The following is a 19,656-nucleotide window of genomic DNA, read 5'->3' on the forward strand; positions in this document are numbered from 1 at the left end:
GTCATAAAATAGACCGTGTCAATTCAAAAGTCGACGTAAAAAACAGCGTTAATTGAAAGTCGTCGATAAACCGCTCAAATTCAAAAATCGCTAAAAAAATCAAAACAAAAAAATTTAAAAATCGCGTCAATTCAAAAATCGTAAAGAAACGTGTAAAAGACTTGAGTGTATGTTGGCACCGGTAATTACGAAAATAATATAAAAAATACACCTTATTTAAATTTAATATAATGGTAAAGGCCAACCATAATTTGTTAACCTCGTGACAAACTTGAATAATTTATTATACCTGAAAAAAAATCAGGCCCAATGAAACGAGTCATTATAGTCCCTAAGTTGATAAGCATTTCCTCCTATCAAAGCTAATATGCAGAGATATAGCGCCCTGCATGCCTAACCAATACGTACCGGCGCTTTTTGATGCAATAGTGCTGAAAGTACCAGTCGGAGTATCCTGATTGCCGATCTGAATGCTTCTCTTTGGAGAGCATTGTCTACTTCCCCCTGGCTGACAGGATTCGTTCACTCGTTGACCATCGAAAGCATTAATTTTCAAAGGAGAGGCCAATGGGTCCGATTTGGGAATCATGAAGTAATACTTCTCAGCATCTGAAATAGAAGAATTATAACAACTAAATATATGTAATCTAGTTATATGTGGTTATATTTTTCACCTTGTGTAGATGGCAGATTTTTATGAGGAACAATATTTTTATCTAATTTGTACCGCACATTGAACTTGGCGGATTTTACGGGAACTACCTGGTAGTCCGATGGCTGAAATAGTAAATAAATCACAATTTGCACTAATAGGTATAAGTTTATCGTAATTATTTTCGCTTACATCAAAATGCTGTTGACACACAAAGAGGCGCTTCCTTTTGTTGTTGAAGCTGGAGACTGAACCGGCGATTCCAATACGCTGGAGCCATATATCTCTTATATCACTATCTTTGGGCAACTGAAACAGATGGATATCTGTTGAATTGAGTTGAACCTTGCAACATCCGGACACTGAACAAGCCATTTTCAATCAAAACGTTCACTCATTAAAATGCGGCGTCTATTTTGTTTACAAACAACTGCAGACTATAGTTGATGTTGAATGCAAGGTTGTCACAAACTATCAGGCAACCAAGCAACGAATGTCGCGCATGGTTTTTCGATGGCATGTTGTCTTAAATATTGGCCTGACATATTAAACATTAAAAAAATTTTTTTTGACGTTTATACAATAACAAAAACAAAATAATTTATGTTTTCTTATTTTTTATGCCAAACTGCATCATATGCCATTAAAATCCATATACCGTTAAACAACCCAATTCAATCCTATTTTATCAACAGCACATCTTTTCACTACACTTCTAATGAAACGGCAAGCATGCGTATTCATACAGAGTCATATTATAACCACACACTACAGCTGTAGCACATTTTTTCAACAAAGATATCAAATTCGCCGAGGTTTAATCGTCTCGCAGTAAAGAATTTGCGATCTGTTTGGGACAACGAACTTGTGTCATTTTTTCTGGCACACTTCCCTAACACAGACATCAAGCTGGACTAGGTTTAATCGCGTTCGTAAGAAATCTGTTGGCACGAGGGGGCTTTGTCACTCTTTCTGGCGTACTTCCCAAGCAAGGACATCAAAATGGTCTAGGTTGAACCGCGGTGTTAAGAAATCTTGTTGAAATGAGGAAACTTGGTCACTTGCTTTGGCTTACTTCCCAAGCACAGATGTCAAATTGGTATAGGCTTAGATCATCGTTAAGAATCTTCCAATCAATCACGAAGCGAGAATTCTGGTAAAACAGTTGAATCAATATATATAGAATGCCAGTGTCGCTGCAGTGCTTGTGCCAAACATCACACATTTGAAAATTATGTATTTACATTGTATGCGCATATGTGTGAGTTCTCGATTCGAAACGGGAATCTGATTGTCAAACTAAAAAGGCAACCCAATAAAAAATCCTGCTTTTCCGTAAAACACGTAGGATAAATCACCCGATTTGGTCGTTTTGGGGTATTTCGTCGGCAGGAAAATTTTCTATTGGGCAATTTGACAATGTTGTTCCCGTATCCAAGACACGAACCAGCAACATGTTTGCCACCAAAATATCCATGAAACACCAGCGACACTGGCATTCTATATATATTGATTATACTGGTAAAACACAGGTTCATTATTTTCAATTTTTCAATAGTTCAACAGCAAGAATCCATACTTTTCTTCTTTTGGGTCAATTCTTAGAAGATTTTCCGATCGATTGGTGTAAGAATATTGAAAAGCGCTATTCTTACACTAAAAAAGCTATTAGCGCTCAAAACCTTTCATTTTTCGTGACGCTCGCATTTTTCGATTTTTTGGAATGACACCCTATCTCAAAACTTGCCGTAAGACGTAGTCCTACGTCAAAAACAAAAATATTAATAAAATTTGAATTTGAGGCACTTTTACAATAAAAGTGCCCTCTGGCCATTTCTGCGAATAACAAAATGTTACATAGGCGGCAGCAAAAGCCGATTTTTAAGACTCACTACAAGATTTAAACTGGAAAACAATCAGATCTACAATATGCACGAAGTATTACGACTGATCTGAGTAACCTCTGTAATCAAAAAAATTATTCATAAATCCGCCATCCCTCAAACCAGTCCGCGGGCCACATAAATCATCACGAAGGGCCGCGGTTTGACCATCACTGCCCTACCAAATTCAATTTTGAAATTTTTCTTTTACAGGTGCATACCGGCCGGCTTGCATCAAAAGGAATGCGGAGGAAAGTTTTCTGGCAACTTTGACCAGAGGCAAAAGAAAACGTAAACATTTTTTCAGGTGAAAATATTCTGTGTGGGTTCCCGATTCCCGTTCACTTTGTTTTAGCAGAAAAGAAACTACTTTTCCAGTGATTTTTCGATTGAAACGATATGATTTGAGAAAATCTTTCACGCTCTTTTCACGAACAAACGCACAATGTACTCCGAGTGGGCCTCACTGGTGCCGACAATTACGGAAAACATCAGCAACGCCCAGTCGCAAAGCGTTCTCGGTAAGTTCGGTATCGCTGGCGGTCGTGATGTGGCAGCCGTAGTCGTGAAGCAGCTGGCTGGAAATCTCGGCATTACCAACGTGGCCGAACCGAGCACGCTGGTGTCCGATCAGGAGGTGAGTGTTGTTTTGATTAATTTTTAATTAGGAATTGATTGGATGTTTTTTTTTTGTGCCAGGTTCAATGGTGCATGGACGTAATTTGTCACGGGCTGTCACTCCCGCTGGCCGAGCATGATATTATCAAGGATTGTGTGAATATCTATTGCGAGTGGGTGACGGCTTTGTTGCCGCAGACGAAAATTAGTGTTCCGAAGCCGATCTGCGATGATCCGAACACCTACGTGCGGAAGATCATCAAGCATCTGTACAATTTGTTTGTTCCACGACCGGGCGAAGGTATCCAGCTTTATTTGGCCTTTGTCGATCTTTAATATTTTGAGTTAAAGTTTTAACTGCACTTTTTTTGTTTTGCTTTCATGCACCCTACTTCTGTTATCGCTACTAATTTGCTATGTACAATGCTATAACGTTATTGGTGGTTTGATACTGACCTTTCTTTTCCTCATGCTCAACCAGATTGGCCTTTTATCTATCAAGAAGAGTTAGGTGATGTTTGCGTTGTGTTCAGTTTCCGGTGCCTAATGTTTAACACTGCACGATCTGATTGTTTTAGGGACGGACACGATAAATCGGCAGGCCGTGTTCTGCCATCGAGTGCTTCGAACTTTGCAGGATACAGCGCAAAACTCGAAAATTTTATCGGTTGAAACATGGGAGGCGCTGCTTCTGTTCCTGCTGGCGATTAACGAGATTTTGCTAGCTCCACCCATCGTTAAGGATGACGTCGGCGATCAGCTGTGCGAACGGGTGCTAAGTGTGTTGTTCGAAGTTTGGTTGCTGGCCTGCAGCCGATGCTTTCCTTCGCCTTCGCTGTGGAAAACATTCCAGGAATCTTGCGCCGCTTGGCGCCACCGAATCGCCCTGGTGGAACAATGGAATCGAGTCAATCTTGTGCTAACAGCCAAACTGCTAGAATTTACGTATGGACCGGCGTTTCCGGAAATGAAAATAAGTATGATCAAGTTAGGAATTATGATTTCGAAGTTTAGAGTTTTAATTGGAATATAACATCGTTTTCAGTGGAAGAAGATGCCAATTTGATTCCGGCTGGAATGACCAACGACGGTATAGCTCAATCGTGGATACGATTTCTGAAGATATTGGGTGCACCGACCGATCTGTGCTGTCCGCAGGTGATCAGTCGCACGCCGCAGTTCATTCAGGCTGTGCTTCTGAATACGGATGGAATTGAGCCGCACTATCATCCCTGTTTGCTGCAGTTACCGCAAATCTTTCTGAAAACCATGAAGGGAATCGCCGGACTGGTTGATGCTTTTCTAGGTATGTATCAAGCTTGATTGTTGGTCTTTCTTAAATTTAAATAGATCAAGGGTGGTTAGTTGTTATGGCATTGATCGAAAACCATTTCACAGTTCGAAAATGGGTTTCCTTCAAATGCTGTGACACTAATTCCACAGTCATAAAACCCATTTGTCATTCTATTTCAACGCTGCTATGAAATTTGAAACCGTAAATAGGAATAGCTCTGTACAGGCAAGACGATGCGACAATCATGGAAAGCATCCATCAGCAGCTTCAGCTCGGCGCTGGTAGTAGTGCGGGTAATACGACACCGAATATTAACTTCAGACATTCCGGTGGAGAGATTAGGCTCAGTCCGTCGATCCGGTCATCCGGAGGACTCGGTGGGCTTGGACTGGGAGCCGCTCTTGGTGTGGTTGGGAGCGGCTCCAACCATGCTCTGAACAGTAGCACTCATAGCAATGTTAGTGCTGCCAGTGGCACAGGAGGTGGAGGAGTTCTAGCTGGACACAATGTAGTTCAATTGGAGAGCACAGCTAGTTCCGGAGGAAGCGTTATAGGCAGCTTCATGAGCAGCATTTCCCACGACGGACAGTACTCGGGCACAGATGGAGGAGTACCGAACTCACCAACGCCGCCACTTCAGAGGCGGCTGGCCAAAAGCTTCAGCGTAGCGCCTTCGATTTCTGCTCACGCCGTAATTTCGATGGCCCATTCAAAGGGTGCGCATTTCGTAATACCTACGTCTCAGTGTTTTTTGGCTTGATCTAAGTGTATTTTGTTGGAGAACGACCCGTTCCTCGCTTGTAAAGGATCATTTTATGTTTTATCTTCTTTTTTTCGGTATTGTCAGCTTGCAGTAGAAAGTTGATTAACACACTTCTTACGTTTTGATTTTTTAAGAATGGAGAGAAAACAAATTACCTATTCACAACGCACTCCAAAGTAAATAATTGCATCCTGAAATTAATCCTTGTTTAAACTTGGTATTTTATTCGAACATTTTCCGTTTTACTTTTAAGGTCTCACAAAAAGTTCATTCAGTGGTCTGACCAGCAGCCGAGCGGCTGCGAACCAACCGAATTCCATTCCGCAATCATCTTCGCTACCATCGTCAGGATTTTCATGTGAGTCACCCGAAAGATTTACCCTATTAAAAATTAGGTATGAATCAAAACGGAATTGATTTCCCTTCCAGCAATGCTCTCATTATGCCAGGAAAATCGTTACCCGCTGGCTGCCAACCGGCCACGCTGCAACAGCATTCTACACCTGTTCGGAGAATGGCTTTTCGATGCTGCCCACATCGGCGGTGAAACGTGGATCCAAAATATGAAGAGTAAGTCCATAGTTGCTCCACAACTAGGAGACTTACTATCTAATTTTTTTTAAATTTCAGAACGTGCAGCCGAAGCGAAGCGTCGCCCTTCGTCGATGATAATGGACAACCGCAAGGGTAGCCTCTCGCAACCGCCGTCGCTTTCCGAGATGAGTGACGTTCCACCCGGGCTAACGATCGACAAGTACGAATCGGGCAAGGCGGAAGCCGTCGGTGCGTTGTGTCGTATTTTCTGCGCCAAGAAAACGGGCGAAGAAATCCTGCCCGTCTATTTGGCTCGTTTCTATATGGCCCTGCAGCAGGGCCTACGGCTAAATGACACGAAAGAATGCGAGGAAACGCTGGCAAGCATTCTGTACAATTCGTCCGATCTCTTTCGGATCGATTTGGAAGGCATTCAGGTGCTGCTGCCTTCGTTCATTGCCGCACTGGAGCAGATTCTGCCCGAGAAGGAGCTGAAAATGCGATCCCAAAATGTGATTGTTAACAAAACTGAGCTCAGACGAGCCGCAATCAATGTACTACTGTCGATTCTGGCACTTCCGTTGCACTTCCAGACGCTCCCCATTCGGGATATTACCGGAGGTCCAGCTGATAAGTGAGTGATGAAACTCTCAAATTCACTAAATATTTTAAATAACTTGTTTTTCTTTTCAGAATGATAAACTTCATTCAGTTGAAACCGCGGCTGATCAACATACTGATGAATGCCCTTCAGGTAGAAAGCGATGCACAAAACACCCATATGCTGCTTGGAGGACTACACCTATGCGTACAGGATTCCGGTTCGTTCGAAGAAATGGAACTGGGCGGTGGCGGAGATGTACTGCACGGTACCCACCCGCAGGCTAACGATTCCAACTTGCTCAGCTCAGGTTTGCGACTCAACTAGCGGCAGCATTTCACCATGCTTAAATTCTGCTCGCTTTTTTAATCGCTTGAATTCAAATTCCGGAAAATCTTAGTTCAACCGTAGCATTTACGTTGTTTCTGTTTTCTCTTTTTGTTTCGTTTATTTTCCCATATTTTTCTCACCCACATGCAAATATTATCACCGAACGCGACATCGCATCACCCGCAACACACCACCGCCATCACCTCTTCCGTTTTCCGTTTTTCGTAGCATGCTCGGAGAAAAGTACGTACTCGATCAATAGCGCCAACTCGAGCATCGGAGGCAACAGCACCGCCACGCTTAGCAATGAGCCCTCTAGTTTGCCGGCTTTCGATGATTTCTCATCCGACATTATTCATGATTTAGAGTTGAGTTCGTCTGCAGTTTATGGTAAATTTCATTCTCCTTATTTGACTCACTGTTGTTAGCGTATGTAAGTATAGTAGAAACTAGAAACGTATGTTCTTTTTTCTGGGTTGAGTAGGAAATTATGATATTGGTTTTTGCTAAACACTCGCCTCGATTCTAAATTATTGGTCGAATCGATGCTGATTCACCACACAGTTCGATCAGAATTCAGATTAGACATTCTATTCTGATCAGAAGAAGATTAATTTCTGTTATTAAGTTTGTTTTAAATGTGTGGGTTTTGACGAAGGACTACATCTTACGGGAAGGTAACATCAAAATTTAAAAAATGAAAAAATGGCCAAGTTTCGAACACTTCTAACTCTTTTATTTCTCAACGGAACAACAAGATTTTTGCATCCATCGATCAGGAATTCTACAAGTTGATTCGCATGCAAAGTAAGAACGGATTTGCATAGACAAATAGGTATTGAAAATGTATAATAAATAAGAAAGTGTAAATTCTCTACATTTTCTTTACGATTTTCAACTTCAAGGCAGACTTTCAATTATGATTGCTGCGAATATTGAAATGGATTTTTTGTTACATTCCGGTAAGAATTTAACATTCGTCGAAGAAGGCTTACGTTACCATCTTGTCTCATCTTTAGCTGTTCCTCTTCTGTTTAAATCTTACCCCACCGGGTTACATATTGTTGCTGGGAAGATATCGCTACAAGTTACATGTTCGATTCTACTACATTATCCTGGAAATTAAACAAAAAGAAAACTTATCCAATTCAATTCTACTATGTATGTTCTACTACATACATAGTAGAATTAAATTGGATAAGTTTTCTTTTAATTTAATTTCCAGGTTTCGTATTCTACTAAGACGCTCCAACAACTTCAGACTACATTATCCGCCTAGAGGGATGGACGCCGATCAGTCATCGCATATCCAAGTCTATGTGCACGCTCTAGCCCTACATCTGGACCTGGACCTAGTCCTAAGTAGTCATAACCCTAGTCCAAGGTCAAACTCAAATCCAGTCCCAAGCCTAAGTTTAGTCCCAAGCTCGAGTCCAAGCTCAAGCCTGAGTTCTGGCCTAAACCTGAGTCCAGGCTTAAGCCTAGGTCCGAGTCCAGGCCCAAGCCCATGCCCAGGTCTAAGTCTGAGCCCAGGCCTAAACCCAAGTCCAGGCCCAAGCCCGAGTCCAAGCCCTAGCACGAGTCTAAGTCCAAACCCGAGTCCAATCCCAAGCGCGAGTCCAGGTGCGAGCCCGAATCACGCCTGAGCCCAAGTCCAGATCGAAAGCCGAGTCCTGGTCCAAGCTTGAATCCAGGCCTAAGCCCGAGTCCAAGCCCCAGCCCGAGCTCAAGTCCAGGCTCAAGCTTGAGCCCCGGTCCAAGCCCGAATCCAGGCCCAATCCCATGTCCAGGTCTAAGTCTGAGCCCAGGCGTAAGCCCAAGCCCGAGTCCTGTCCCTAATACGAGTCCAAGTCCAAATCCGAGTCCAAGTTCAAGTGCGAGTCCAGGCGTAAGCCCGAGTCACGCCCAAGCCCAAGTCCAGTCCCAAACCCGAATCCATGTCCAAGTCCAAATTCAGGCCTAAGCCTGAGTCCAAGCCCCAGCCCGACTCCAAGTCCAGGTCCCAGCCCAAGCCCAGGTCCAAGTTTGAATCCAGGCACAATCCCATGTCCAGGTCTAAGTCTGAGCCCAGGCCTAAGCCCAAGTCACGCCCAAGCCCGAATCCAAGTCTAACCCCAAGCGCGAGTCCAGGTTCAAGCCCGAGTCATGCCCACGCCCAAGTACAGGTCTAAACCCGAGCCCAGATTCAATCCCGAGTTCAAGCCCAAGCCTAAATTCGGGGCCAAGCCCATGTCCAGGTCTAAGTCTACGCCCAGACCTAAGACCAAGCCCAGGCCGAAGCCCGAGTCCAGGGCCTACTGCACGAGTCCAAGTCCAAACCCAAATTCAACCCCAAGCGTTAGTCCCGACGTAAGCCAGAGTCATGTCCAAGCCCAATCCCACGCCCAGGTCTAAATCTGAGCCCAGGCGTAAACCCAAGCCCGAGTCCTGGCCCTAGCTAGAGTCCAAGTCCAAACCCGAGTCCAAGTTCAAGTGCGAGTCTAGGCGTAAGCCGGAGTCACGCCCAAGTCCAAGTCCAAACCGAAACCCGAGTCCTGGTCCAAGCCCAAATCCAGGCCTAAGCCTGAGTCCAAGCCCGAGTTCAAGTTCAGGCCCCTGCCCAAGTTCGAATCCAGGCCCAAACCCATGTTCAGGTCTAAGTCTGAGCCCAGACCTAAACCCAAGTCTATTCCCAAGTCCAAGTCACGCACAAGCCCGAATCCAAGCCCAAACCCAAGTCTAACTCCAAGCGCGAGTCTAGGCTCAATCCCGAGTCACAGCTACAATCTCCATAACCGGAGCAACTAGCAGTACGCCATCAAAAGCGTTAGACACTATTTTAAGTTTGCTTCCACTGCACTTATTTGTTCAACTAGAAGCTGAGAAAAATGCACTAAGGTTAAGGAGAACAAAAAAGTTCTTTGATGGAGACCTTAGGGGTCATCTCAGTATCTTAAAGGATTTTAAAATTAATCCTATATTAACGCATGAGGCCTGGATGGATAGGCAATATAACTTTGAACGACTATTCCATGTAATAGAAACAAGTCGCACGGAGTGGGAATCAGGTGGGCCTAATATTCAACCAGGATCGATAATCTTCTACACTGACGGTTCTAAACTAAACAACAAAGTTGGAGCTGGCGTAACGGGCCCCGGAATCGACATATCAATATCCATGGGCCAATGGCCGACTGTTTTTCAAGCAGAAATACAGGCAATTATTGAATGTGCTACAGTTTGTCTGCGACGAAATTATAGACCTACAAATATATGGATATTTTCTGTCAGCCAGGCTGCTTTAAAAGCACTGAAGTCAGTTTCGTGTTCATCTAAACTGGTTTGGGAATATATTCAATTGCTACAGCAGGTGGCTAGAAAAAGCACAGTAAATCTTTTTTGGGTCCCTGGGCACTGTGGAATTGAAGGCAATGAAAAAGCGGATCAGTTGGCAAAAACTGGATCGATAAAATGTTTCATTGGGCCAGTACCATTCTGTGGGGCATCAGAATGTACCATTAGAATGGAATTAAGAAACTGGGAACAATCAATGATTGATGATGTCTGGAAAAAAAATTTGACAGCTCGAAATTTATATCTCCTAATAAAACAACAACCCAGAAACTTCTTAGCCTGTCTAAAAAGGACTTACGTACTTACTGTGGCATCGTAACAGGCCACTGTGCAAGTAAATATCACTTAAAACTGGGAACTTAAACTTAACCCATTAAGCCCCACACTTTTCCCAGCAGGGATAGAAAGTTGAAACTTTCAGGAAAATTCTCTTTTAGGCCAACTAAGAAAAAGCCGCTGACATGTATTTTTAATTTTGACCCGGTGTCCCGCAACGCTACGTTGCGAAAACGCAACGCTGGGCGTTAGGGGTATACCATTTTTGCATACCTTCATTATTATGCATATAAATACTTCATACTTTTTTACCGTTAAATCAAACTTGCGATTTTTATATTGTTTCCGGGATATTTTGAACAAGCGAAAGATAAGATTTACATTCATTTGATTACTATAAAGCAACGACTTCAAATGAAACATCTGCAGTGAACGAACGAAAACAAACGTTCCCGTTGCAAATTTTGAATATCGTTTCTTCCTAGCGTTGCGTTTTCGCAACGCAAGGATTAGAACTTTTCTTAAAATTACAAAAGTAATCAAAATTATGAAACGAAGTGTTTTTTGGCAAGCAACCGATACTTACTATCACTGATTAAGAGGTCAGACGTAAATAGAGGTAAAATTCAGTTATATGAGCATTTTTCCTTAACTGTCTGAAAAATAGCAAAACCTGTTGGTTTGTCACAGTTGTAATTATGTTACATGTAACATCTGACCTTTGAGCAAAAACAGGTCGATTAGATTTTTTTCCAATCTTTCTTTGTTTCTCAGGGTCCAAGTTGATATCTTAAACAGAGCCTTCTCTAGAATCGAATGAAAGTGCGTTGCGTTTTCGCAACGCTGGGAGGAAATGGGTTAAACTGGGAAAATTAGAAGATGACACGTGTCGCTTCTGTAACCTAGAAAGTGAAAATGCGGAACATCTACTATGCTATTGCGTGGCACTACTTCATAAAAGAAAAACTTTCTTTGACATGACTTTAATACAACCCTCAGATGTATGGATGAATTCTCCCAATAAGGCAATAAACTTTATTCGTTGTATAATACCTTATTGGGACAATGCCGTCGATCAGCAAGTGGAAATCACTCATACTAATAGTGATACGACACCCTGATGTGGCGTGCAATAAACCGGGGCCTGCCACATTAGATCAAATAACTGGTCGCAGTGTAAAATGTACCCAACCGAACAAAAATACAGGTCTAGACCCAAGCCCAGATTCAATCCCGAGTTCAGGCCTAAGCCCAAATTCAGGGCCAAGCCCATGTCCAGCCCAAGCCCAGGCCGAAGCCCGAGTCCAAGTCCAAACCCGAATTCAACCCCAAGCGCGAATCCAGGCGCAAGCCCGAGTCACGTCCAAGCTCAAGTCCAGGCCCGAACCCGAGACCACGTCCAAGCCCATGTCCAGGACTCAGTCTGAGTTCAGGTTCAAGCCCGTGTCTCGGCACAAGCCCAAGCCCATGCACACAGGCTACGCTATATGCCGCCAGTCGAAACATGCAGTGTGCAAAAGTGCGTGAAAATCAGGCTGCCGACAGGTAGAAGTGGCACTTCATTGATTCAATAAACAGAAGCGGAAACAGAACTGACGTAGGTGAGCTAATGGCGTTCTCAAGAGTTTTTAATGCCTTACGCTAATCAATGCCAAATAGACAAAATAGTCTCCTTAATCATATTCCATCGCCTACTATCGTTGGCCAACAGATTATTACGACAGCCGAAGTCCGTACTATCACGAATCAAAACTTCTCAATTTATCAGATTCAATTTCATCGAGTTCAAGGCAGCGTACGATACAGTCGAACGAGAACAGTTATGGTAGATCATACACCAGAACACGGACATCTTTGCGGGAAAACTTATGCAGCTGACCAGGGCTATCATGAACCGTATGTGTGATTTCGTGTCGGTAGAAAATGTGATTAAAAGAGTGCAGATAGACAAAAGTGATACGATTTTCCGGCAATGAGTCCCAGCTGTGAGTTTCTCCGACGACATTGACAGCACCACACGCAGCTTGTAGATAATTACGGAATTGTATCTCAGACAGACTGTGAACGGGCAGTCAACAACGGACCAAATCTTTGTGTTGCGACAGATCCTTCAAAAGTATCTGAACAACACCTATTCATAGGCTTCAAGACCGCCTACGATATTATCGACGGCGAAAAGTTATGAAAAATTGTGGACGAAAACGGTTTTCCCGGAAAGCTAACGAGACTGATATATGCCACGGTGGATGGTATACAGTGCTGTGTAAGGATATCGGATTCGTTATCAAACCCGTTTGAATCACGCAAATGACTGACAAGGCGATGGTATTTCCTGGCTCCTGTGCGGGCTTAACATGCGGGACTCGATCGTCAATAAATCTTGTCAATTTATCTGTTTCGCTGACGAGGTGGATATTGTCGGAAGGACGTTCCAGGTGGTTGCTGAGCAGTAAATCGAGTTAGGCAGTAGTGTGGAATTCGACGGGAACGAGTTCGAGGTGGTGGACGAATTTGAATACCTCGGATGACGTCGGATAACAACTGCAGTACAGATTTACGTAGACATATTCTTTCCGGAAGTCGTGCTTGTGATGAACTCCACTAGACCATGTATAAGTATCATGTACAAAACACTAATAAGACTGGTAGTCTACAGGCACGAAACGTGGACAATGCTCTACGGGGACTTGAAAACACAAGACCGTTTTTGAACGTTGTGTGCTGGTATCCAAAAATTTGTGAGAATGCCGGACAACAACCCCGCACAAATGATGTTCGCCTCGAAGACGGTTGGTACCAGACGCAGAGGTGCGCAGCGTGCTAGGTGGTTAGGCCAAGTGGAGCAAGACCTAGAACGTGTGGAACATTCGAGAAATCGGAGACGGACACTAGGAGGCATCGCACCAGGATAAGTAAGCAAGTATCTCAGACTGAGTTGGACCTGTCATTAATACGTCGAAGTTCATGTGTATATAAAGAAGAGTCTCCAGAAAGAGCCAAATATTATCCTTTAAAAATTCGGATTGATGGAATCGAAGTGGTAGACAAATTTCCGTATTCGACCTTACTGATGACTACCGACCGATAATGGCATCAGCAAAAAATACATAGACGCATTATGGCGAAAAATCGTGCTTACGTTGGACACCGGAAGACGCTACAGTCGAATAAAATCCGTCGCACCACCACACTGATGGACTGTGGATCCTCCATGGCCACGACCAGTGCGTCTTTGATGACGGAACGTGAAAGTGAACAAATCATGAACTGCAGTTGCTGGGAAATCCCCTGGATGCAGCCCAGTGCCGATTCTCTACAGAATCTAATGTAAAAAGTTGATTTTATCATACGATTTGAGTTTTCTAAGCCAAAACCTGCACTGTACCTCATCTTCTGTTTAGGTCTGGGAGCTCAGCGTTTGCGATTACTAGTATCCGCCGGTAACAACATTCTACAATATCTTGGGAGCCATCTACAATATCTAGAAGGCAATCTAAAATAACACGTATTAGCGGATTTAATTCGCGGTGGACTTAACCGAGATGGAGAGTAACAAACGACTTGAACTGCTCTTACTTGAGCCTAAGTCAGACTGTAGGGGTTGTCTTCGAGATGATAATTCCTTTTATACTAATTTTGACCCTCGAAATAATCGTTACTATGAATCGATATTTTACTGATCCTAATATGTTCTTAAATTTAAAAAGAGATAGACTACGGGGACCGTATATAAAATCATTCTATGTTTAGTGTATTCGATGGTTAAGCCATCCTCAATTAATGTAATTGGAATCTTCGCTGGTCGTGAAGCGGACGCTGGTCGGCACTGAACATCAAAAGTACAAGCCAGCACTGCATGTGCAGTTGTGAATGAATGCATCATACGGTCAGACTCTATGCGACTTAATGATACGATCGGTTGTTTGTTTTGTTCTGTTACGTAATGTTTAGTTTTCATAATTAGTAATGTTAGATTCGGGTGCGTACGTATAGTACAACATTAGTAAGGCTTTCCAGAAACGAATTGAATCTATAAGTTGCAGAGCAGGTCGCTATAAATTAAGCAATGCTTTAAATTTACTTGTATATTATCTGACAACAGCGCCAGCGCTGGTGCGCGGCATCTCGCGCAGCGACTGTTGTTTGAGCCTTGGCTTAAGTGAAAATTCGAAATGATCGTTTTTATTGGCGATGGAATGGGGCTTCAGTGTTACGTCTGTTGGTCTGTGTTTCAATCTTCATACGGGTAAAAATGGGTATGAAAATAATATATGTACTAGGTTTTGTAGTTCCATACAGTCTCTTCTGATCACTTTAAAAGACGAGCAATTCATTTATAGAAAAAGAAAAGATAAGCGCTCTAATTTTGCAGCCTTGCGGTACGCCAGAAATGTTGCAGAAAAAAATATACTCGGTCTACGGCATGTTAGATACGAATTAAGTCATAAAACGGCGAGGAAACTCCTAGTTTCCGATGCCTCGCAAGAAGTATACTGTGATCCAACCCGCTCAAATGCGGTTCACCAACCCGTATACACTGCAACAATTTGCATTCCTATATTGACGCTGGTAGAACAAAACGATCGCAACCGGATTCTTGGAGATCATAGGGCCGAGCCGACAGCTAGACGACAAAACATCATTCACTTTCGAAACGGAATATACAGAAGGTAGCAAAGATATCAAATTGCACAGGCAAGCCAACTTTTTTATTGAAGTCGACAAATGACCTTCCTTACTTTTTTAGAGTACTGTTTATGGTAGTACATGTTTGTTGAAGATGACCGACCAACGAGCTCTGGTTGTTTTTGAACGTAAGAGCATGCGGTACAGAGGGCTGGCCACATAGCAATGATTTCGGATAAGCGACCAGCGAAAGCGATATCCAAGGGAGAAATCGACAGAAGCCGAAGACTCCGAGACAGATCCGTTGGAAGTGCCCTGATTGACAAGAATGCTTGAACAGCGGTTGTTTGTTGCAGCTTGAGGATGGCAACTCAAGATACCTTAGGAAGACCGATAAATTCGGCACTGAATCGACAAACCGATTGTTACGGAAAAAAGTAATAAGATTGCAGGCTCGAAAATCACTTGTTGGCTTGGTTGCGAGATCTTTGAAAAGCACCCAAAGCGGAAAAACTTGCACATTGCAAACGGCAACGGTGCGCGTTTCCTAATTCTCCAGGTTTGTGAGCAGGTCGAAGTGTGAGAACATAATTAGCGATTAAATTGATCATTTGCAGTATCTACATCGTGAGAAGATAGCAAAGATTGTCAATTGCTGAGATTAGGCCATTGATATTCGTTCTGCGGAGATCTAATCCGTACGGGTCAATAGAATTTTCGAGCAAACTGATTGTGAGCAGATGGCGGCATCGTATCAGTTGCCTCGGTAGTTGCGCAAAATTATATGGCAAAATCATTAACAATTCTATCTAGCGAGCGATTATTCCTAGTTAGTTCTGCTTAATTTGTGTCAGACCGTGGAAACACAAACGGTTGGTAGTCGCTGCTAAGCAAATCGTTCACATTGTAGAGTAGATCAAACAGATTGTAATCACTCATCAGCAACTTTAAAACGTTCGATATTAGACGAGAATACAGTATTTCCTGGAAGTTAAATAGCTTACAGCGATGCTTTAAGAACGTTTGATCACTAGGATTTTTACTGATAGTTGGCCAAGTGTTTCAAAGATCGTGGAAGGGTCAATGGAGCTGGTCAACTTGTTAGAGACGACAATCAATACACCTTCGTCATGAGATCTTCTGTTTTGTTGATTACAACTGCGTCTAAAGACGGAAAAAGAGTTTCTGAACAACTGTTGCGAATGAATTTTCTTGTCAAACAAGTTTTTCGTTGAAACGATCATGGCGCAGTTACAGCAATAAAAAATTGTCGATTTTGGTTTGAAGTCCACGCATGTTCTGGTAGTAAATTAGCAGTGGATTAGAAGGGTTCAGTTGCGGACCAGACACATAAATGTAAACGGGGTCACGCGGAGTTGGAGTGATTCGTGGAGTTACAGGCGGTGTAAGGGAGTCGGATGGTGTCCAATAGATTTTCAAGTCGACACCTCGTACTCTAAAAAACTCAAGACTTAGGACAGAAGCCAGCTGTTCGTATTCAAAGCAAGTGTGCGAAATTTTACGTCCAACCATATTTTGAACGATATTACTCGCTGCATTCAAATCTGCTTCCTTTTTAATTTACGGAATGAATTTGAATGATTTATTACATTACAGCTTCTATCTTGATACAGCTTGGACAGCTGGCCAGCCAAAACAATTCTTTCGAAGAGGGGACGATTATGATTTCAGCTGATAACCAACCAGCACTAAGGTTCGATTCATGGTAACTTCGAGAAGGAAATTTATCCTATCATTACTGGAGTACTACAGGCTATGTACTGTTAATCTGCAACATGTAATATGTGCCAAAAAAAACTATTTTAAAATTTTCCTAACTCTATTGGTCTATATTATAGAGAGGCTTACTTTCAACAACTTTCAAAAACATGAACGTACAATAAAACCTAGTGTATTTGCAACCCGCGAGTACGTATTTCAAACTAATCACTTTTTCGATTATGCCATCGTTAGACAGCGGCCACGCTCTTTTCGTCCGGGCAACCTACCTGGTGTGTCACCGGTTGATTTCTTCCTGGAAGACCGACTTGAATGTTTCGTTGGCCGCATTGGAGCTGCTGTCCGGTTTAGCCGCCATGCGTATTAAGGATTCCGGTATGCAGTAGTTATCGTTAATTTTTACAATTGCAATTCACGGATTCTATTTATTCAGATGCTCTCGAATGCAAGCGTGCTGTAAAGTGGATTTGTGACTACATCTGCTATCAGTGCTCAAGACCTCCGCCGGCGCACAGTAAGGACCTGCACAGCACCATCGTGGCAGCGTTTCAGTGCACTTCAGCCTGGTTGATGCACCATCCGTACCTGCTGCAGGACAAGGAGTGTCTAACAACGGTGCTGGAGGTGGTGGAGTTGGGTATTTCCGGTTCCAAGAGCGTAGGAAAACCCGGTGAACCGGTTAAGCACAAGGACGAGAAAGAACTGAAACCGGCATCGATGCGTGTGCGAGATGCTGCCGAGAACTTGCTGACTCTGATTCTGGAACAGATCGACTATTTCCCCAATGAGTGTGGAAAGCAATCGTTGTCCTCGTTGCTTGATGAGGTCGTTCTCGCCAAACATTCGAATACGACCGATGAACACACAGCGGAGATTAGCCAGGAGCAGGCGCTTCGCAAATTTAAATATTTTGTTACGGAAAACTCCACCATTTTGGCACTGTTCGAGGAACCACTGGGAAACGATCAGGATCCACAGCCAACCGTTACAAGTAAGTCAATTCAATGGGTCAAACGTTTTTTTAATCAACTTTTTTTCAGTATTAATTCGTGGTCCCTTCGGACGGCACGCCTGGACGATGCAGCTGCGGCACTTATCTCGAAGCAAATCCGGTACGAAGTACCACGCTCCTAATCCAGGTCGACCGGTTCCGATGAACGACATAATGATTCGCCAGGAAATGGAATACAAATACTTCCCCGACTCGGTGGACCGTATTCCACCTTGTGTAGTAGATTACTCTATTCCGACGCTGGATTCGACTGAACAGAAAGTTGGTAACCAAGCCACTAAACATTTGGCGCGTCTGCTGGAAGACCAATTGGTGTACGAAAAACTATCCTGGGCTCAAACGGAATGCTCGGTTGATGGGCTGGGTCATGCTCAGGAGGCGACTCCCCCGAATGTGTGTCACGAGTTTCAAGCAGCGCGCCTGTTTCTCGCCCATTTCGGGTTTCTTTCGATCGGAGACAACAACGACGGTCAGCGACTGCTGACCGCATTGGATGCTTCCAAGCCCGAATTTTGTCACGATCTAAAAATGCTGGACAAAATGAGTCCACGCACTTGTGACACCATTCATGTGTTTTATGTGAAAGCTGGACAGACGTCCGAAGTGGACATCATCGGTAACATGGACCCGGAAAATTTGGCCAACATTGATGTTCATTTTTGGAATGTCCTATACACGCTTGGTTGGCCTGTTAACGTAGAAGAACACGCTGGTTGGACCGGGTTTATCAACAGTAGTTGGAAAATCCCCAAAGAAAACAAAAACCGTCGAAAGAAACAATCCTTCGGTTCGTCCAACATCGAAGACCTACAACTGAACGGAGAGAAAAAAGTCCTTTACTGGGCGGACGTGGCTTCCGAGATTGCTATTGTCGTTCCGAATCGCCAAAATCGCAGTGAAATTACGCTGGAAGATTCCCACGACGGAATGCCCACTACGACATACGAGCGAAGTGTCAGTGAAATCCAAGCCTCGAAGGCAGCTTCCAGCAAAACACGTCAATTCTCGCTGGAAAACGAACCCGGTCGGTTAGGAAGCACAAGCAGCAAATCGGCTGATCCCATTCCACCGGTACGCAGACGAACGGGAGCTGCCAAACCGGCAACGCTTTACACTGCTCCGACGGCAAAAATTCTGCTCGTATGGTTGGAGAGCTTCGAAGATCACCTAACATTCCCGATCGATGATTTGTTGCATTACACTCGAGCCGGCTATTCGGCCGCGCACGGTCCCATTACGCCGCTGAATGCCAGCGAATGTCACGTCATATTTCTGCATGCTCTAAATTCCGGACTGCTGCGGGTCAAATTGCATGGACCCGTCGGCCGGATGAACTTTGCTATACCGCTGATCGATGGAATGGTGGTCAGCCGGCGGGTAATTGGTTCGCTCATTCGTCAAACGGCTTACAATATGGCCAAACGAAGACGGCTGGATAATGATTCGTAAGTTCGTAACCGATTGATTGTGGGGGAAATTTTTTCAAATCTTTTTTTTTCATCAGATATCAACCCCCTCACGTGCGGCGACGGATTAAGGTCCAGGAGATGATGCAAAAGTATAAGAAGGATATGAGCGAACCGGAACTGTTGGCAGATCTTTTCAAAGCATCTATTTAAACTCGCGAGGAGTAAGCCCCTCCCCGCTCTCCGTGCAAAAGTATTATATTAATTTGTTTGGTGTTTACTGTTCAACAATATGATTGTTGTCTCTTTATTGTATCGGTTGGAAAACGCATTTGAATTTTAATTTATTAACCATATTTACGTACCAAGTTGATTTATTTTATCAAAATCGCTATGTTATTCCCTAATTTATGCTTATAATTGTGTCACCCGAAAAAAAACAGTAATCTTATAGCAGCACATAATTAGTATATTCCTATTGGAAATATAAAACAATTTTTTCTCAACTAAACTGAGTCTAGTTTTTATGATATCTAAAAAATCTGTGATTTAAATATCCTAAAATGTATCCGATTGTGAAAAAGAAGG

General features: G+C 43.4%; 1 protein-coding gene across 2 annotated transcripts; it reads left to right on the forward strand.

The window, feature by feature from the left end:
• The first annotated feature begins 2,847 nt into the window (after positions 1-2,847).
• Positions 2,848-19,569, forward strand: LOC128744734 (ral GTPase-activating protein subunit beta). 2 transcript variants are annotated; one of them, XM_053841936.1, is made up of 14 exons: positions 2,848-3,172; positions 3,235-3,454; positions 3,635-3,664; positions 3,732-4,130; positions 4,199-4,459; positions 5,464-5,568; positions 5,640-5,780; positions 5,841-6,378; positions 6,438-6,655; positions 6,904-7,065; positions 16,885-17,025; positions 17,084-17,641; positions 17,691-19,107; positions 19,167-19,569. In XM_053841936.1, the coding sequence occupies exons 1-14, from the start codon at positions 2,981-2,983 to the stop codon at positions 19,279-19,281; spliced, it is 4,497 nt and encodes a 1,498-aa protein (XP_053697911.1). In that variant the 5' UTR covers positions 2,848-2,980; the 3' UTR covers positions 19,282-19,569. The 2 variants fall into 2 exon arrangements, with proteins under 2 accessions (XP_053697911.1, XP_053697912.1); XM_053841937.1 differs by lacking the exon at positions 3,635-3,664.
• Positions 19,570-19,656: the final 87 nt, after the last annotated feature.

Source organism: Sabethes cyaneus, chromosome 3 (genome assembly GCF_943734655.1).
Source record: "Sabethes cyaneus chromosome 3, idSabCyanKW18_F2, whole genome shotgun sequence".
NCBI lineage: Eukaryota > Metazoa > Arthropoda > Insecta > Diptera > Culicidae > Sabethes > Sabethes cyaneus.